The sequence below is a fragment of the Armigeres subalbatus genome, chromosome 2 (genome assembly GCF_024139115.2).
Source record: "Armigeres subalbatus isolate Guangzhou_Male chromosome 2, GZ_Asu_2, whole genome shotgun sequence".
NCBI classification, from domain to species: Eukaryota; Metazoa; Arthropoda; class Insecta; order Diptera; family Culicidae; genus Armigeres; species Armigeres subalbatus.
Window position 1 is genome coordinate 183311716 of NC_085140.1, and position 21514 is coordinate 183333229.

General features: G+C 40.4%; 2 protein-coding genes across 2 annotated transcripts in view; both read right to left on the reverse strand.

The window, feature by feature from the left end:
- LOC134215591 (carboxypeptidase B-like) overlaps positions 1-18114 on the reverse strand; it is a 29958-nt gene extending 11844 nt beyond the window's left edge. The window contains exons 1-2 of the mRNA XM_062694746.1: positions 18025-18114; positions 17755-17964 (exon numbers count right to left, since the gene is read on the reverse strand). Of these exons, the coding sequence (XP_062550730.1) occupies positions 17755-17964; positions 18025-18098 (284 nt within the window). The 5' untranslated portion in view covers positions 18099-18114. The remainder of the gene's footprint in view (positions 1-17754; positions 17965-18024) is intronic.
- Positions 18115-18239: 125 nt separating this feature from the next.
- Positions 18240-19857, reverse strand: LOC134215592 (carboxypeptidase B-like). Its single transcript, XM_062694747.1, has 3 exons — positions 19727-19857; positions 18925-19666; positions 18240-18792 (listed from the first exon to the last, which is right to left on the reverse strand). The coding sequence occupies exons 1-3, from the start codon at positions 19804-19806 to the stop codon at positions 18295-18297; spliced, it is 1320 nt and encodes a 439-aa protein (XP_062550731.1). The 5' UTR covers positions 19807-19857; the 3' UTR covers positions 18240-18294.
- Between the last annotated feature and the right edge of the window lie 1657 nt (positions 19858-21514).

The window sequence follows — 21514 nt, forward strand, 5'->3', positions numbered from 1 at the left end:
GTGATAATAATTTTAAAGATTTCAAAATGATCTTAAGCGTGCAAACTCAAGTGCTGACCGAAATTTTCGTGCGGTTCGTGTGACCGTTACTCTCGGCAGCCGGTAAATCGAATAAAAAACAGTTCAAGTTATTCGTCGCTGGGGCCTTTTGTTTAGCCAGTCAGTTATCGAAATATATTTGTGCCGTGCGGTTCGCGTTGTTGTATTTCGTGATAGTTTTGAAGAAAAAACAAAAAACAACAGTTTCATCAGCAGAATATTGACTGTTTTTTATGTAATTTAACACGCAAGTGACGGTCGTTTCGGTCGTGTGGTGGGCTTTTTTTTTAGTGAATTGGGGCTTTAGTATATAAGAGTTTATAAGTGCACTTCGTTTTGCTGCGGAGTAAATGAATGCGAATATATGGATTTCGCAGAGTGGAAGTGATATATTCTGTGTATGGAAAAAAATGGGGAATTTGTTTTGTAAAATATGTCGGCAGTTGTGAGACGTCGCAACTCATTAAAATTAGTACACATGATAGTGCATCCATGCGTGCACTACTATTGACTATTCTAATTGTCGCGACTCGCGAGTGCTCAATTGCGCGTCTGGTTTGGCCCGATAATATGATCAATTGATCAGTAACGTCGGAAAGTGTTTTTTTTGCAATTCCTCATCATAATATTTGATTTACAGTTCGTCTTTGAGTGATAAAACGGCCTACTTTTCCATACTTACGAAATGGGTGCTTTAATGAACATTATGCAACTCAAATGGGTTGCATAATATTCATTATAACACTCATTTGGATGCTATAATGAAAAGCGAACATCAGAACAGTAGTTACATGACTACATTTTGCTGAATGAGCTTAGGTAAGTGTTCAAATAGTGTATTCTCAGCGTCGCGTAATAAATGAAATAGTTTGATGGACATGACATCAAAATTTCCAAAAGCAAGTACATCTATCACTTCACGGTTTATCGAATTTTGCAATGTGGTACGGTAACATAGAATCTCTGCAGCAACATAATTGATTGGCAAGAATGTTCATGTGTAGTAAATTCTGGAAGGAATTAAACATGTACAAGTCTCGCGCTTAGTTTCATAGGGGCATAGCTGTATTGATCGATTTCTCTTCATCGATGTTTTCTTTTTATTATTGTACCGAAATGCGCTAGTTTTCCGATAATTTAATGATTTGGTGTGATAAAGGATGATTATATCTTGCACCAGAATCAATAATCACGGTTGTAGCTTTTGAAACAATTGAGTTATTAACCAAATATATAATCGATTAATAGAAATCGATCAATACAGTTACGCCCCTATGAAACTAAGCGCGAGAAGTATAATTTTGGTACAGATTTTTCATATTAAAGTCCATTTTTCGTCATTGAAAAAAAGCGTGTGCAGCTCGTTGCAAAACTCGATTTTTTCAGCACTCGTAGTATTTATCCAACTCGGCAAGCCTCGTTAGATAAACGTACGACTCGTGCTGTAAAATCATCTTTTGCAACTTGTTGCATAAACTACTATTTTCGTCATTGCAAAAAATAGAGTGTGTAACTTATTGCAAAACTCGATTTTTTGCAACTTGTCGCACAAATTACTATTAGAACATCTATTTGTGAAGAATAATATGAATTATAATGAAGTTAGCAGCTAAAAATATGTAGAAGATAAGAAAAACGTTATCTAATTGTTGAACTGTAGAAAACGGAGGAGTGTTATTGCTCGGAACGCCAACAATACCCCTCCCCCCAGACCAATTTTCTGGCTACGCCACTGGTGCGAACACATCATTAAATATATTATTTGAGAACTAAGATTTAACTTTCTAACTGCAAGTTGATTGCAGCGCCGCATTCTAGATGGATTTTAATTCAGGCTTGATGGCTTCTTCCACAACACATGAAAACGTTGTACACCCAGTTTTTTTTGCGCGATTGGAGTTCATTAAGTTTCTCAACCGAGAAATTAATTAATTTTCTTTGATTTTTAGTAATTTTTTCGTGGGAATAACTCATTGCTTCATTATTGACGCTGAAGGTCTTAAACGACCAAAACCAAACCGTGTAAAAAACTGGGTGTATTCTGATAATCCTCCAACTTTCCAAGCAAAATTTTACATCTTTTCAAAGATATAAACACAGCAGATCTCAATTGGCGATTTGGCGTTGCAACAAAAAGAAGAAGCAGAATGTCGCGCATTCAAAAAATTAGCACGGGAAAAGATAGGAGGAAAATTTTCAAACCCTTCTCAAAAATTCTAGAAGTATGTAATTTAATTAAAAACGGTTATCTGCGCGATCTTGGAATTCTCTTGCACTGCGTAATAGACAAATAATTTCAAAATTTTGGTTTTGATTTTTCGTTTTATTCACAGTATTAAATATTTCCAACCTCGTACTGACAACCGTTTTTAGATAAATTACCTCTAGAAATGTGGAGGAGTCTTTTATTTTTTTCCATTTCCCGTGCTTATTTTCCGAATTCTGCTTCTTTTTTTTCTTGCAATGCCAAATCGCCAATCCGAACCGATACGTGAGAAGACCATCCGTTCGGGAGTTATATTGCCTCAAAGGAAAGCAAACTCATTTTTATATTTTTAGAACAGAAAAATAGCTTGTACATACAAGCTCTTAATACTTAAACTTTGCATCGCGTGAGTGACGAGCTGTGAACTGCAACATCGTTTTGCGCGAACTCGCTCTCTTTAAACCATTGTAGCTCACTTCCCGAAACAAATAGCACGAATGAGGGTGGAGAGCGCAGAAGTAGTGCTCACCGACTTCTTGACTTTTCAGACAAGAGAGGCATCATTCAATAACAGCAATAATTTACACAGTAACCGTAAAGAGTGGATAGCGTACACGCATCATTCTGGCAGTTTTGTTGGTGCTCTTGGTTCGAATCCAAGAGGCAGCCATGGGAGGGAAGGGGTGGGACATTTAAAACCGATGGGTTTACTATTTTTGTACACACAGTAGATAGTAACTATCATACTGAGATCTATATAGGCGACTCTGAGTTTTAATGAGCTAAAATAGACCAAAACAAATTTTTGCTTTAGGGAAAGCTTCTTAGTGGTCGACTAATCATGACTAAACAGGACGGCGGGGCGGTATGACTCAAGTATCCCAAAATAAAATATGGTTTCAGGGGTTGTTAGAATGCGATTTTAGATGAACAATATGATACTTGCAATGCATACTCAAGGCCCAAATGGGCGCCGGCAATGCGAAGTCGTACTCGAGGATGCACAACATGTTAGCTTTGGGGGAGTTGATAGTAACTATTAGCGCTCAATTGCGACTCATGGGGGCGCCGGCAGTGCGAAGCCGTACTCGCGGATGCACAACATGTTAGCTTTGGGGGAGTTGATAGTAACTATTAGCGCTCAATTGCGACTCATGGGGGCGCCGGCAGTGCGAAGCCGTACTCACGGATGCACAACATGTTAGCTTTGGGGGAGTTGATAGTAACTATCAGCGCTCAACTGCGACTCATGGGGGCGCCGGCAGTGCGAAGCCGTACTCGCGGATGCACAACATGTTAGCTTTGGGGGAGTTGATAGTAACTATTAGCGCTCAACTGCGACTCATGGGGGCGACGGCAGTGCGAAGCCGTACTCGCGGATGCACAACATGTTAGCTTTGGGGGAGTTGATAGTAACTATTAGCGCTCAACTGCGACTCATGGGGGCGCCGGCAGTGCGAAGCCGTACTCGCGGATGCACAACATGTTAGCTTTGGGGAGTTGATAGGAACTATCAGCGCTCAACTGCGACTCATGGGGGCGCCGGCAGTGCGAAGCCGTACTCGCGGATGCACAACATGTTAGCTTTGGGGGAGTTGATAGTAACTATCAGCGCTCAACTGCGACTCATGGGGGCGCCGACGGTGCGAAGCCGTACTCGCGGATGCACAACATGTTAGCTTTGGGGGAGTTGATAGTAACTATCAGCGCTCAACTGCGACTCATGGGGGCGCCGGCAGTGCGAAGCCGTACTCGCGGCTGCACAACATGTTAGCTTTGGGGAGTTGATAGTAACTATTAGCGCTCAACTGCGACTCATGGGGGCGCCGGCAGTGCGAAGCCGTACTCGCGGATGCACAACATGTTAGCTTTGGGGGAGTTAGTAGTAACTATTAGCGCTCAACTGCGACTCATGGGGCGCCGGCAGTGCGAAGCCGTACTCACGGATGCACAACATCGCGGATTTAAAACCGATGGGTTTACTATTTTTTGTACACACAGTAGATAGTAACTATCATACTGAGACCTATATAGGCGACTCTGAGTTTAAATGAGCTAAAATAGACCAAAACAAATTTTTGCTTTAGGGGAAAGCTTCTTAGTTGTCGACTAAGCGTGACTAAACAGGACGGCAGGGCTGCGCAGCGATCATCCTCATGAATTTATCATTATTGACGAATGCAGGTTGCACGAAGAAAAAGAATCCCATAAAAAATCTTCCCGACTTTCCCCCAGACTAAATCGGTTCTCGTCGGTAGCATCGACCGATCTTGGATCCGACGAATTTATAAATTGTTTCACCGAGCATTATGGGATTTTATCAGGGGTGCTAGCCGACGCTAGTGAGATTGAGCTTTTAAGTCGCGTTCGCGGCGCTGAGGCGCGATTTAAATCTTTACACACGATTTCAACGAAATTTTGTTCGAGCATCCACGTCTGTTCTCTGTGAAATAAGTTTATCAGAATCCGAATGAAAACACACATTAAGGTCCGTCTCATTTACCGAATTAAACTTGAAAGTGCCAGTTCGAAGATTTAATAAATACCCAGTGTTAAAAAAGGCTGATGCACCCCCCAAAACCATTAAAACATAAATCTATCAAAAGTAATCTTGCTCTGCAAGCTGGGTTATTCGATAATTATTGAACTGCCACTATGAGATATGAGACAGCACACCTACTTTTCAGTTGACGAAATCAATTCATCTATTTGATCTTGACACATAAACTCTTTGGTTACAAACTTGAGCTCACTATAATGAGGGCATCGGAACTAAGATAAATTAATCTACTTAGCCATTGTACGTGTCATTGACAGGTGTTTTATGGAACACTATTGGAACCTTTTTCCTTTACATTTGATCTGATCCAACTGGAAGTGGATATCGCATTCTGGATAAAATTTTGCTTTACACTAGACAATTGTGTGTTGACAGAATAATAGTTTTTGGAAGCATAATGGACTTAGCGTAAAAGTCAGGAGATTAAAAATAATAACTATCGAACTGCCAATGATCATGCACCGGAAAAGGTTTTAGCTGACGAGAAACCTAAACCTCGCAAATGTGTACCATTTGAATTTTGTCGATTATGAGTTAATCCTAAGAATCCTATAGGTAACCTAAGAATTAAATCAGTTTAGTAGTGATTCAAATTGGGCATTTAATTTTAATATGAATCTAAGACATGCATCTCCCAGCAGCTGCCCTAGATTAGTTGAAGTTCAGATTCAAAAGCTCAAAACTGCTTTGTTCTGCAAAAAACTGCACAGCTTTGTTCTATTGTCTGCAGATTGAATCACTAGATTCAAATATTTCTTTTATGTTTTGGCGATTGAAAACGTTATTTTTACTACGGAATTCGGCACTTTGCAATAACTCGGCATTTCTGATCAGCAAGATAATTATTTTATTTTTTAAACAAAATTCAAACATTATTTTGCTTTAGATTCCAACGAGAATAGTGTTCTAAAATGTGAAGAAAAAATAAATCACTGCTGATTTTTTTTTTTTTTTTTTTTTAACGTTGTAAAATTTTGTTTTTTTGAATATGTTTTTAAAACTAGTTACAAGGCAATTATTTACAATTCAATGCGAAGTTAAAACCTAATTTATTAACGTCTAACTGCATTATCACAATTTATGATAAAGGTGACATAACTTATAAATAGTTTAAGAATTTTCGTTTTGCTTCTATTTGTAATTCCTGCTAGCACTGGATGGATCAAATCTTCGAATGAAAAAATACGATTGTCAATGACCATTGTTAACATCCTTTGAAGGTGTGTCCACGCTGCCGTCACTCGTTGACACTCACTCAGCTTGTGTTTAATCGTCTCAACAGCTATATTGCAGTGTATGCAATTTTCGCTGTCGACTCGTCTGATGGTGTACCAAAGCTGCCTGTGCTCAATCTTTTCGTTGACGAGTAGGTACCAACTGCTGCGTTGGGCGGATGTCATCTTCTTGTTGCAAATATTCAACCACTCGCTTCCAATCCACAGTTGGGTGACGGAGCTCAACCCTTGGTCTATCGGTTTGGTCTATGTGAAAGCGATGGATTTGCTCGGATGAAGGGCTATGTCGGATTTGAGGTGGCAAGCCAGGATATAGTTGCAAGATTTTTTTCAAACAAGGAAGATCTGCAGGTGGAGCAGGAGGATTCGCTTGTGTAATGTAGGACCGATAAAAAGGGGTTGAGTCGATTTCCTGTATTTGGCGGTTAATTAGAAGAGCTGGAGATTTCAAAGCTATAAGCTGGAGCTTTATTCCTCCTTGATCTAGGGGTCTTGCTAGCTGTTGTATCGGTACACGCGCTGGATACCGCCTCCACAGAAAAGATCCCATGGTGGAGGTTATTTTTGCGGTGTGTACATTGTTTGGTGGTAATAATGAAGATAGATACCAGACTTTGGATGTTAGGAACGTATTTAAAAGTATTACCTTCTGGTGAATCGTAAGCGTGCGTGTCGAATGCAGCCAAATTTGTTGTGCTACTTTACCAACCAGCGTGTCCCAATTTAGAGCGATCATACGTCGAATCGAGTTGGTAAATTTCACTCCTAATACTTTAATTTCATTTTCCGTTCTAAGCCAGTCTACGTTTATCGGGTTCCCATTCACATATCCTACATCAATGGACGTTGTTTTACGTAGATTCAGGACCGCTCCTGAAATATGTCCGAATCGAATAAATAAGTCACGCATCGCATGAACTTTGTATTCAGATGTGGCAACAACAGTGATATCATCTGCATATGCGACGACTAAGGCTCTGTCTCAATTGGATAATTAAACTCAAATTAAACTTAAAAGTGACAGTTCAATAATTATCGAATAACCCTGCTGGATGAGCAGGATTACTTTTGACAGATATCGAATCATTCTTGATCGATGTCTTATTGGAATTGCTGGGTAGCACGCAGCCATTATTATGGCCGAGGATTTTTAAATTTTCGAACTGTCGGTTTTAAGTAAAATTAAATTTGATTCGGGAAATGAGACAGAGCCTAAGTCATTACCGCATACACGCTCTAAAGCGATCACCAACGGGTGTAGGTACAACACAAACAAATGCATCGATATCGGGTCGCCTTGACGTACCGATCGCTGGATTGGGAAAGATGTCGTCAGATGTCCGTTTATTAACAGGCGAGAGGCGGAGGTGGACGAAATCCGGGAAAGTAGGGCTATGAGTTGATGGTTGAAACCGAGAGCGCATGGTTTCATAGAGATATGAGTGCCTCACACGGTCGAACGCATGATCGAGATCGAAGCTCACCAATTTGCCTACCTGCTTAAGCGCTGTTAGCTGAGCAATCCTATCCTTCAACGCTAATGTGGCTTGGAAGATGTTTTGTTTGTGTTTGAACATTTCTGTGCATTGCTCAGTATTTGGTGTTCTTTCATCACATTCTCTAAGCGGTACTTCAGTATACGAGACAGCAGCTTGTAGTCGAAGTTGAGAAGGGAGATGGGCCGGTATGAGCCAACCGTGTTGCCAGCTCCTCTTTTCTTAACCAGCACAATTACACCCTCAACAAATTTGGCCGGAATGTTTGATGACAAAGCTTCATTCAACACCAGATTCAGCTCGCGATGGATAATGTCGAATGCACGTAAATAGAACTCCTTCGGTATACCATCGGGCCCTGATGATTTTTTGGATGCACTTGTTCTGATTGCGTTCCAAATGTCTGTTGTGGTGATTGCATTCATACATGCAACATTCGCCGCGTCATTCTCGGGGATAATCTGATCACACTGGAAATCATCATGTTGTTGAGCTCCTCTGCTTCCTTCGGAGTATAGTTCGGAAAAGTATCGGTGGATATGATCTTCTATGGCTCGAGAATCGTCGATGGTTTCGCCTCCTTCATCATCTAGCTGCAGTATCGTTGTGCGTTTTCTTCTCTGATCCCCGAGTTGAAAGATAGATAATGGTTCACCGGCAAGAATTGGCTCATTGATATGCAAGAAGGATTGGGTAAATCTTCGTTGCAATGCCAACATTTTCCCCTTGATGCGGTTTATTGTTGATAGCATGATCGGGTTTTGATAATAACGGTCGTAAGCTTGTCTCAGTTGGCAATAGAGAGTTTGGTGCGCGTGGTGGAATTCATCGAAAATTTGCTTCGAATGCCAGCGGAAGAATCTAACAATTTTCGGTTTACAAAACTGTATCCACCATTCCATCCAACTGCGGTAATTTCGTCGTTGACGAGTCCAAAATTGCCATCGTAACTGCAGTTCTGTTAGGGTTTCTTCGGTGAGCAGGTGCGGACGAAGTGACCAAAAGCCACGGCCAGGTTCTCTACCTAAATCCGGCAAGCAAATACGAGATGTGACAGCCATGTGATCGGTGAATGAACATACATGTTTATCGATGTTTCGCAGCTGTTCGCATAAACCACCAGATACGTAGATTCGATCTAGTCTTGACGAAGAATTGGCAGTGATGTACGTATGACCAGCATCTCTTGAGCGCAGTTTTAGCCAAACGTCATGTAGTCGTAGCTGTTGAATTGCGGTTTGAAGCGATGGACTCATATTGTGTCCCGTCGCATCGCTTTGTCGCAACACGCAATTGAAGTCTCCTGCCAGAATAACGTGCTCGGTACGGTGGCGAAGATAAAACGCTAGAGTATTATTAAAGAAATTCTCTCTTTGGACACGATAGGCTGTGCCGGATGGGGCATAAACGCAACAGAGTGTGGTATCGTGCACGCGCACTGCAACGAGGCGGCCATCCAGACTTTTTTCTACGTGTGAGTATTGGATGTGATCCTTGAGCGCTATGGCGGTTCCTCTCCGTGAGATGTCGACGTTGGCAATGACATTAAAACCCGGTAACAATAATTGCTCATTTTCGATCTCTTGGAAGAAAATAATGTCCAGCTCCAATGTCCGAATAAACGTTCGGAGCGCATTGAGCTTCGTCGTGTTCGTGATCGTGTTTACGTTTATCGTACCGATATTGTAACTGGTGAAGAGGATGGCTTATGGAAGGAGGTCTAGAGTGTTGTCTTCGTCACATCGCATTTTCTTCACCTGCTTATGTGATCGCTTGCTGGAGGTGGATGAGTCGGTTTCGTTGCCGTCGGCTTTTTTCTGCAGTGCCGATCTGCGGGTGATTCTAGTCCATGACTCGTTTTCGTTGCCCTCTTGAGATGCATCTACCAGCGCGGGGTAGTGATCTATTGCCACCGGAGGGCGGAGGGGGCATTGTACCGCTCGTCGATGGCACGGCATCTGCTTGAGTTGGTTGCGGCGAGATGCGATTTACAGCCGGTTTCTTTGCGGTGTGTGACTTCGTACGTGCCGACTGTGGGTTTTTTGCTACGTCTGCATAGGAGATGCTACTCGCCGCCAGTTTTTGTACCAGTAATTTTTTATTCTGTACACACGAGACGCCGTTATGTATAGACTCACTACAGTAGCGACACGTCTGTTGCTGCCCATAGTAAGCCACATGGGTTGTTTCTGAATCTATTGTGACATACGAGGCAATATATTTTTTCACGATCATTCGGGCAGTTCGTACACCGGTCGGCAATCCGGCGAAGTAATGTTTTTCATCCCATGTCTCTTCGCGCATGGAAGAACCTCTCCGTATCCGCTGAGAAATTTAACGATCTTGCCATTCGTTACATCTTCAGAGAGGTTGAAGAGCTTAACTTCCACCGCCCCGTCTTCCATCGCCAAATGCAACTTGTATGGCTTGCCATCTACTGTCATCTCGTGTTTTTTGTCATTCTCCTCGACAATACGTTGTGCCGTTTCTAGGCTTGAGGTTTTAACGAAAGCAATTCCGAGGCTACGGCTGTACTGAATCCGCAATACCTCCTCTCGCTTCAGTCCCAACGTTGCACCAACGAATTGGTGAACCTCCTCGGACAATGGCTTCTTCGGCACATTCGCATAGTCAATGCGGAATGTGTTTTCGCGTCGTTTTATCGCGGACATTTGCACGCGAAGGCGGCAGAACTAAAAACGACTCGAAACTATTTAAAGGGCTTCACTCGCGAAAAAATCACTTCCGAAAATAAAGAAGGAAAACGAATATACGCCAGCGATTGGCTCCCGCGGTTGCAAAAAGCACGAATGCGTCTAATCTGCTCGGGAGTTGAGCGCGAACTGCTGATCAATTAGATAATTAGTTTGCAATCTTATTTTTTCTACTTGCAAAAAAAAAAGATTTTCAAATAGAAATATTCATTAGGAATTAAAGGTCCACTATCACAATGCCAAATGTTATCAAATTATTTCAGACACCTATCAAACTGTTTAGATATCGACATAGGTATAGGCAGACTTGACAAATTTGTTATTATTATTAATTTGGTATTTGTTATTGTGACAAAGACAGTGTTGATAACTTTTGCGTTATACCGAAACATGTGTATCTAAATTGAACGAATCAGCTATAGAGATAATTGCAATGAAGTTTTGAAACATATTTTAGATGGTGCGCTTTTTCTTTTAACAACAGCTTAAAATCGAGCCTAAAATAAAAATACTGTTTATTTTTTATTCGAATTAAATCTGCCCTCGGGCGATATTGTCGCATGCGTCACTGTGTTCCGTGCTTAAAGCCACCGCTTGACAGCTAGCACCAAGTTTTCGGCTTCAATTACATTGTATGCAGATGACAGCCGTTTCAGGGGGCTGCATGTCGTCGATCAAAAGGCAACCGGAATCCATCGGGATGGCATCAGGACTTCGATTTGGACTACACAGGTTTCGCGTTGAGTCCAACTAACTTTGTTTATAATTTGCCAACTTCATTAGCCGAATTAAAGAAAAGGCCTAATAGGAATCTGCAATTCGTGGGAAGATTGATTCTCTTAATGAAGCTTCCCTAATGTCGTGTTCCGATAACGTACAAAAGATCACCAATGAAAAGAACCTCTCTGTGGTCTGAAGCAAGCATCAAGAGCCTGGAATGCAAGATTCTACTCATTCGTTGAGATTGTGGCTTACAACATAACATTTTGTATTTATTTTTGTAATACCTGCAGGTATACATGAATGAGTATCATAGTTCTCCATCGCAAATGGTGCCATCTAACTTCAAGCAAAGATTTTAAAGTACAAGATAGCCCACTCTTCATTATCCCATACAATCCGCTAGCGAACAACTTTTCTGTAGTGCAGCGCCAACTGATGATTAGAAGTCTAACTATTTTAGTAAAAACGATCAAAGTAACCTTGAATTTTCACTGTCCTATTTTGAAGAACAACAACAAACATGTTGATTGTTGACAGAACTCGTCAGAATATTATTTGTGAAAGGTTCTGACTCATGGAAGTATTTCGGTCACGAGCTAATAAATAGAGAAACTGGAACAGATGCCAGGACCTCAGGCGCAATTTGATTGCTTTGGACCCCTTGCAACGATTTCGGCAAGTGCTACCCGAGGAGGATTCCCAGACAAAGATCGGCTCTGAAAACCCCGGAAGGACTAATGGGGAGGCGTCCTTAGAACTAAAGGTCACATGCTTTTCTATTTGTTGAAAAGTACGAATACATTAATATTTAATAAATACTTAATCTTTTTCTGTGTTTGTACTTAGGTTTGTACCGCTTACAGTACTGTATTGTAATAATCCCATTTTTAATTTTTTGGTCCGTTGTGTGTTCACCAGAAGCAAGTGAGAGCTGACCTTCGAGAAGTTGCTGCATGAGCTGACCAAATCTTCATAGCATATTCCGTATGAATTTATGTTCATGAAGGTTATGTAGTACATAATTTTGGTGAAGGGCTGCTGGATGATAATGGAGGCATCTTTTTTGATAGAAAAAGGGGCTAGAGTATACGCTATAGCTCAACGTTTTTGAAAAATAAAGTGTTAAAACTAAGAACAACAACGATCACGACCCAACAAAGTAAATATGAAAAACTTTAGGTTTTTGGGCCCCATACACGCTCCGACATGATGTTGTACAACTTTGACACCCCCAGGAAATTCAGTTCGGTCGGAGTAGAGTCAGACCGTCTAGTCTGTGGGCAAGTTGTATGACTATTGAACAGTACAGCTTGCCCACAGACGGTCCAACTTTACTCGAAACGAACCAAATTTGCTAGGGCGGGGTCAAAGTTGTACAACATGTACAGCTATTTAAGGTTTTCGGGAAGGTAGCCACCAGAACCACTAATTTTTCATAAGTTTTGAATTGTTATATGGGCTGTGCGTAAAAACGAGTATTTCCATCAGAATTTTTATCCCAAATAAAAAACGGCAAAAAAAAAAATTTAGCTCTTTCCAATAAATTGAAAAGATAATGACGTTTAGCATTTAATTTTGTTTTGATAATTTCGGAAGCAACGATGAACTTCGCAACGGTGCGCCTCAAAGCGTCGAATTGAAGGCAACGATGCGCCGCCACGCGTTGCTTTGATGAAATAGTTCGACCGCCATCCGTCGTAGCGCTGGAGTCGTGTTCGCCTGTTTTGAGCAAGAGTGGACTATATTGTTAATATATAATATTTGCTTCAAGGCTCCGTTTTTCGATTTTTCTCCATGCATTTTTTTTTCAAATGGACTTCCAGCACCGTCCAAACGTTGAGCGATTTAGTTGAAAATTTGTACAGATCCCTGATATCAAATAGATCGGAATTAGTGGAAAAATTGTTTTTTAGCCACCCTAATGCTACGTTTTGACAGGGCAAGTGAATTGAACAACTCAGTTGAATTCAATTGACTTGCCAAAGATTGAACATGTTCAAATTTTCCTTTCGTTCAAGTGAATTGAATTAAGGTGTTTACACGTTCAGTTCGCGTTCGATTCAAGCGACTTGCTCAATTCACTTGCCTTGTCTAAACGTAGCACAATGTTGAGCGTTGTCAAGCTGAAGAGTTTGAGATGACAGACGTAGGCGAAGTATAAAATATTCTTGGAATGAGGATTCATTGCGATATGTGGAAAAACAAAATCTTCGGATAAGCCAAAGGAATTTTATGGATGACTAAATTATAAAATTTCTACAAAAAAAAAAACAAAATCTGCACAAACAATTCAGAATTTTCCACAAAACAAAAATTAATTAGAATTTTGAAAAGCAAAATTTGCGGTTATGAATGAAGAATTCTACAATTCTACATAAAGAAATCAAAATGTTCCACAAAAAAATACAAAATTTCCACAAATAAATCAATATTAGCAATAAACAATTACAAAAGCGTTTAAAATTCATAAAAAATTTCATCATATTTATTGTTTTTTGTATTCTGTTATGATTTTTTTTATTTTTTTAGTGCTTGGTGTTTTGTGGAAAAAATTGTAATTGTTAATATTGAGTTCAGTGCGTGTTGGCTCCTGTTTCGGACGGCAGAACGATCGCGCGATTTGCCGAAATTTTGTGTTTTGCATTGCGCGGCCGTCAGTGCCTGTTTTGTCGTGTTTCTGCTCAGTAAGCAGATAGTTCGCGCGGCCGAGTGAGTAAACAATTGGTGCGTGGTCGGACGTGTTTCAGGTAGGATTTAGAACATTCGTAAAATCCGAGTTTTTGGTTCTGATTTTAATGTTCGGTGAATAAGTGTGCGGTTGAACGTGTTTTGTATATAATGCGAAACTTTGTCGTCTTTTGGACGGTTCGTAAGTATGAATATATTGATTGATGAATATATTTTAATATTTTTTCAGCATATACTGTTCACCTTACCCACTAACACAAATTTTCCTTCCCGAGACATCTATAAAGGTAGTGTGGGTTCCCTGCATCTTCAATAGTAGATGTTGAACTAACATTCCTTCCCTTCCTTCCGTGATTGTAAGGACGTGGCCAGGTATACAACTGCTACTGTATAGGAAAAGGTACTAATCCCAAGTACCAATTTGCGACAATATACAGTAGATTGCTCAATTGAGCATTGTATAGCCACCCACGATTTGTACAATCACATATGCTATGCTATGCTATGCTAAAATTGTAATTGTTAATATTGCTAAACTTGATTTATTCAAGAAAATTTTGTATTTTTTTCCATTTTGATTTTTTTATGGAAAATTCTTCTTTTATAATTGCAATTTTTGCATTTAAAAGTGCTATTATTTTTGTTTTGAGGAAAATTCTCAATTTTTTTTCGTTTATTTTGAAAGCTCAATTGCCGTGAAGCATTACGGAGCCGAAATCAAGTTTATCAATTCATTTCTTAATTCTTGTACATAGTGTTAGTTTTGGGGAACCGAAAGACTCGCGGTTTGACCGAGGTTAGGGAATACAATAATACAGTAGGAAAGGGAGGGAATTTAGGGTACTTAAGTAATTACGATGCTTATGTTCTCATAGTTGACATTCTATTACATAAAATTATTTTATAAGCGTACAAAAATAAACAATTAGTCACAAACTTAATAAATTAAAATAACTGACGATCTCTCTGTGCCTCGAGAGGTCCAATGTGTTGTGTTTCCCATTGCAAGATATGACGAGGTTTTATTAAAGGTTTTTGGTCCATCAGTCAAATCCCGCAACTGTGTTTTCATTGCGTTTTGTATTTTGTGTACAACAGCCAAGCCGTTGTATACATAGCTCAAATTTGTTTGGTATTCCGATCCTATTTGGGCACCCTCAATTAATTTGTGCCATGTGGCACCAGCAATATCAGGTCTGTATCAGGGAATTTCTCTTTTTAGTATTTTAATTGCCTATCTTCAGGTAGGGATGCAATATGCTTAGGTGAATAGTGTACAGCTGCTAGCTCAACGGTATACACGGAACTAGGCTCTTTCAGCTTAAAGTAGGCGCTATGAAAAACATTAAAAGCACCGAAACCAGTGGAGTCATCCATTTTTGACCCGTCTGTAAAAAAGCTTCTATTCTCGCTGGCGTGCCCGTATTTGCTTGCAAATAATGGAGGTATGACCACCACACGAAGGAAGTCTGGTATTCCATGAACCTCCTGCTTCATGGACAGATCAAAAGTAACAGGAGGAATTGAAAGAGTCTAAGCAAATAGCACGATTGGTGTCAACCGAATTGCCTCCAGCGTCATATACCAGTGGTAAATACTCATGAATCGAGATTGAAGGTTTTGTTCGGACAGCTTCTCGAAGTTGTCAATGACCAATGAATTGAGAACCTCATAACGGATGAGGAACCGGAGCGATAATTCCGCGAAACGATCTGTCAGAGGCAGTACTCCCGCAAGTATTTCCAGGCTCATCGTATAAGTCGAATTCATACAACCTAACGCGCTACGGAGACCGCGGTACTGAATCCGTTGAAGCTTCAACATGTGTGTTTTAGCCGCGGACTGAAAACAGAAACTACCGTATTCGAGAACCGACCGAATGGTTGTTCGATACAACATGATAAGATCTTTGGGGTGCGCACCCCACCATGTTCCCGTGATTATTCACATGAAATGTATTCGTTTCTGGCATTTTGTGTCAGATACATAATATGCTTCCCAAAGGTGCATTTCAAGTCGAACCAGACCTCGAGGTATTTAGAGGATATGCTATGAGTGATTGTCTTACCCATCAGTTGGAGCGAAAACTTTGCCGGCTTATGTTTTTTTTTAAAGGCAACCATCTCAGATTTCTCCGGAGAGAATTCGATGCCCAGCTTCGTAGCCGTATGTGGACAAATTGTCCAGAGTATCTTGCAATGGTCCTTGCAGATCAACTGCGGTTGGCTCCGAAACGGATACAACGCAATCATCTGCAAGCTGCCTGTCTCTGTCTCTGTCGTAAAAATTGTGAAGAAGGGGGCTCAAACATGAGCCCTGGGGGAGACCCATGTAGCGAATTCGTGAAGTCACCGAGTCACCATGAAAACAAACTCATACGCTTCTCTGACAACAAATTGTACAAATAATTGTTCAAAATTGGTGAAAGACCACAAGAGTGGAGTTTGTCGGATAAGACATCGACGCAAACTGAATCAAAAGCTCCCTTAATGTCCAAAAACAACGAGCCCATTTGCTCTTTTTTAGCGAAAGTAAGCTGAGATTCTGAAGAAAGCAACACAAGACAGTCGTTCACTCCCTTGCCCTGCGGAAACCAAATTGTGTATCTGACAAAAAACTACCCATTTGTCTAGTCGGAAGAGAATCATCTTCTCCAACAGATTCCGAAGACAGGACAAACTTTCTTTGCGAAGTCAAGTATCCACTCCGACGAACTTTCACGATCTTCGTTTACGGACGACAAGTTGCTCATTCTTTTCCCGAGGGTCCACAGAGTTTTCATAGAAGTCTCGCGCGATAAACCGTCAACAAAAGTGCGCCAATATCCGCGTTTCTTCACTTACTTGCAAAAATGGAAAATTTCCCCGAATGCTTCCAAAACTCAGCTTATAATTTTCCCACATAAGCCGAGAGCTTCTTATTTGAAACCTTCTAGCAGACATATCTCGCGCTTAGTTTCATGAGGGCATAACTGTATTGATCGATCTCTTAATCGATTTTATATTTTGTTAATAACTCAATTGTTTCAAAAGCTACAACCGTGATTATTGATTCTGCTGCAAAATAAAATCATCCTTTATCACACCTAACCATAAAATCATCGATAATCTAGCACAATTCGCCACAATAATAAAAAGAAAACATCGACGAAGAGAAATCGATCAATACAGTTACGCCCCTATGAAACTAAGTGCGAGATATTGTCACTATGAATGGGGTTCCAACTAATTGGTCTAGCGAAGCCAAATATTTATGACTTCTGCTAGATCAAAAATTAACCTTTAAACCTTAATGCTGCAATACCAGAAAGAAGGCACTTCAGAGGATTCAAAATAAAATTTTGAAAATGATTCTGAAGCTGTCTCCGTGATATAGTAGCAATGAACTTCATAGAATTTTTAATATTGAGACATTGAAACAATGTCCAATAAAATAATTTCCAATTTTGGACAAAATTCGGTGCAACCTTCTATTGTAACGATTAGCTCCTTGTACCCTTAGTATAGATTAGGTTAGGTTTAGTTAAAGTTTAAAACATTGTAATTTCTGTATGATTAAATTCAACCAGAGGAAAAATCAAAACTGCCAGAGGCAATTGAAATGTATTAATAATAACTAAAAATGTAACATAGCAAATAAGGATGATAGTGTTAAAAAAGCACGGAACACCTAGTCTAAGAGATAAATACATGTATAGATAATTAGCAAATAAAAATTAGTAAAAAAAAAAGACTCGGTGAATTAAGATGGTTTTTAAAATAGTTAGAGACTGCAGAATATGTGTTCAATGAGAAAGTTGCCCATGAATAAGTCAAAGAATCTACTGAGGCAATAGAAGGAGTTAGAATTTTTGACAGGAAAGGTAGATTCTATGCATCTTCATTGTACTTGCAGAAATTTGTTTTAGGAAACTGATATTGAATCTTGAATATGCACTTTTGACTTCCCTAGCATTGTTTTAAAAAATGAAGTGGAAGAAATCCGTGTTTATAATCCTGTGTCCGAAGCAATGATATTCATTCATAATATTTATAATTTTCTAACGATAATTCAGATTATATCAACTACCGATGATGCGACAATCTTTACTTACTGTTGTACATTTCCAATGATAGGATCATACTCTATATCGTGCTCCTCCAAAAGCTGTTCGAACTTCGATTCTTCGTAATGGCTAACCATAACCCGTGTCTTTCGGTTCAAGCGAGGAGCATCCCAAAAGTCGTATTTACCATCCTGTTCTAGCTCTTGCACTAAAGTCAGCTGTTCGCGATTTGCTGGCACAACCACGTAAAGTTGGAATCTACAAGTTGACAGGAAAAGCTATAAATTGATCTTTATGAGCGTTCGTTTGATGTATTACTCCGTGTACACCGTGCACTTCACTCCAGCAAGTGCTAAAAGTATACAACCCAACGCTGGTAACCACAAGTTCATCTTACTCAATAGAAGTTTATGCAACAACTGATTACAATTACGCATACGCTGGTCGAGAGACAACTTGTACAACGTGACTTATCAGCGGAATCGATTATCTTGGAAATAGGATTGACACGGTCAGATAAGAACGCATTGAAATTTATTCATGAAGGTATTTTTTATTACCAAATGGCCAATTCATTACCGATAAGGATTACAAAGATTGACGGGCTCCGCTGGTTGCGCTCAACGGGGTCACTGTTTGTTCCCCAGCAAATGTTCCAAAAACTTTGAACATCTCAAATGCATGCTTGTTGATGGACTGCATCTCTTCTAAACTGACTATGAAGGCATCGCTATTAGCTCCACAGGAAAGTTCTAAAGTGTAAGAATATTCGACATCAGAACTGCCGTAAATGTAGTCATCACTGCCGTTGGCTGGGTACAGCAATACAGAGGCACTTCCTACAGCATATTCGGGTCCACCGATAGCCTTCACTGCCGCAGCAGCTTTATCACCCAATTCCTGCAACTGGGCTTTGTTCGGCGCATCCACATAACCGTAACCGTACGGGTACAGGATGTAGTCTCCGCAAGTATGAACTGCCAGATAGACTTTTGTCACGTGCGCATATTTCGCCATCATCAGCATAATAGCTCGAGTTTCTAATTCCGAAGCAGGGGTTTGCCCGGCGTATCCATTGGAACACTCCTGGAATTTTAGAAATAATATTAATTGACAATGGTTTTCTAATAGTAAGTAACAACTTGAGTAATAACGTGATCTTGCAGTGCAATTTGAATATATCAGAAAGAAATCCTAATTAACAGAAAATACACTTACACCGCCATAAAAAGACCACTGGAATGGAAAGTTTCGATTTAAATCCGTTCCAATGCAAAGCACATTAACCGGGGCCCGATTTTTCCTCCACAACCGGTTGGATTTATGCGTGTACACATATCCATCCGGGTTGGCTACCGGCATGATTACCCAGTTAGTGTTTTTCAACAAGTCCATATTCTCAGCAGAGCGTTCCACTAACTGATGGATTAAGTATAGCACCGACATGTGGCCTGCCCATTCTCTCGCATGTATGCCGCCGTCAATTAGAACCACCGGAGTACGCTGATCGAGTATTCCCTTTGCACTGATGGTAATGACTTTTATCGGGCGACCTTCGTGAGTTACTCCGAAGTCTGCCACTCGCACCAATTTGGGATACTGCTTCTTTAGATCGTCCAAGTACTGATAAATTTCCTCAAGTGTCCAGAAGTGGTCAAACATGGTTTCGGTGTCTTCTTGCTTTGCGCTTTTCGCGCTACGACGCTTACGAGAGTGAATATTTCTTGCAGCGATTTCACGGTCAATCAAATGCTGCACATTGCTCTGTGTGATGCGGTATGTTAAATCATTTTTGCTTAGCATGGTTCTGAAAGCTTCATCGTTCCAAGGGCTGACCATCACGGACGCATTGCGATGCAAAGCTGAGGTGCTTAGAAAATCTAAATCCAGATTATCACCGGCAGCTTTGAGCAACTCCAGGTCAGCTCGTGTGTTCAAATCAACGCCATAGATTTTGAAACTGGAAGAAAACGATCATTCCATAATATCGATAGAAACCATAGAAATTGAAAATAACTACCCTTCATAGGAGTCATCATTGCCGTTTACAGATGAAAGTACTATTAATAGCAACGAAACTGAACCAAATATCTTCATCATCTTTACGATATAAGCTCAAAAGTCGAACTGGCACACCACCAGCATCAAATCGCCTCATATCATAGAAAGCAGAACACAATACGGCTCATTTATTGAGTGTTTTATTGCTAGATCGACACCTCACAGCTTGACATATAGCTTTCCAAGTGACCGAATATATTTTTATTGCTACAGCACACAAGACATATCGAAAGTAGTGTTGAAAAATGTGAGGTTAAGTAATTGGAGGAGAACTTTTTTGCGAGTCATTCAATCAATGATAAATTTATGAACAAGTAACCCTTGTATGATGTTATATATTTATCTATATAACAAATTGCTTCAAAAATGAAATATGATGTGTGAAGAAAAAAATTCATGGCAATCAACATTATGTGATGACATCTTGGAAAAGTCTCCATGATGTCCCATATTAAAAGTACCTGCCAATACCTGTACTTATGACAGTCTTACACTCCGTGTTGTCTGGATCAGCCGTCAGTCGCCCGTCTCCCCGCACGCTGGCATCTCCCTCGATTGCACATAGCCAGTGAGTGCAGGGTCTACCCCGAGGCCGACGACCTCTTCCTGATTCTCTGCTAATCTTGATTTTTGCCGATCTTTCTTCCGGCATACGCACTACATGTCCAGCCCACTGTAATCTGCCGTAATTTCCTATGTCTGCATTTTTGTACACCTGATACGAAACATGATTCAGTCAGTTTTGTCAGTGGGCTGCGAGACTTTAGCTGGCTACGTAAGCTGTAGAAAGTTCTGCTTGCAGCCGCAACAAGTCTTTTCATCTCACGGCTAACGTCATTAGGCTCGTCATTAGGCACGTCATTAGGCATCTCACATGTCTTGTAGGCGGTATTGAAGAGTTTTATATTTCGATAAGTAGCACAATCGAGTCTGTTCTCTTTCTTGGAGATAGGATATATGAAGCCACCAAACCAGCTCGAAGACATTTCAATCACTTGGTGGATTTTTTCGTTCAACCGGTCCCTCCCAACTTTTAGTAACTCGACCGGGATTCCGTCCTTCCCATCCGCCTTACCGTTTTTCAGCTCTCGAACAGCTTTTCTCACTTCTAGTTTAGTCTAGCGTTGGTGGTGTTTATACATCTTCCTAAATCCTGATTCTGTTTGTGCCCTACGGGTACGAGGGTACGACGACCTCGTTTCTTACGCTTGAGGAGTTTATAGTTTATATTATAAGTATAGATCACTATTCTGTTAGACAAAGTTGTAGGATCATTAAAGTGTTCCATGTTCATAAATTATGAATTGAAAATTAGTTCTGAAATACATTCCATGGGAACGACATTCTAAAATTCCTTCAAGCAAACGAATACATTTTTCAACCCTGATCGAGAGCAATGCAATTTTCGCAAACCTCCGATAAGAATGTCAAATAGAGTAAAATAAAATTCAATACATGATGGTGACGTAAAAGCCAATTGAATATTCGGGGTGTTTTCACCTACTTCGGGCATAAGAAGACATCTCATCCTCAGGGCACAATCTTATTTTTCGGATGTTATTATGTTTTCTCCGTGTTTTCTAATACGTATTAAGGGCGTGTAAAGTATTGTTCTTCAACAATCTTTATCGGATAAATGAAAAAATGCAGCTGAAATAGGAACACCTAAGTTGTGTGGTTGTATTAGCCATGCGGTAAGACGCGCGGCTACAAAGCAAAACCATGCTGAGGGTGGCTGTGTTTGATT

Bases quoted from the DNA above. Each gene is read 5' to 3' on its own strand.
- LOC134215592 (XM_062694747.1), bottom strand. From the start codon at position 19,806: ATGATGAAGATATTTGGTTCAGTTTCGTTGCTATTAATAGTACTTTCA. The intron at 19,667-19,726 runs GTAGTTATTTTC...GTTTTCTTCCAG, and splicing joins AATGATGACTCCTATGAAGG to TTTCAAAATCTATGGCGTTG. The intron at 18,793-18,924 runs GTAAGTGTATTT...CTAAAATTCCAG, and splicing joins AGTGGTCTTTTTATGGCGGT to GAGTGTTCCAATGGATACGC.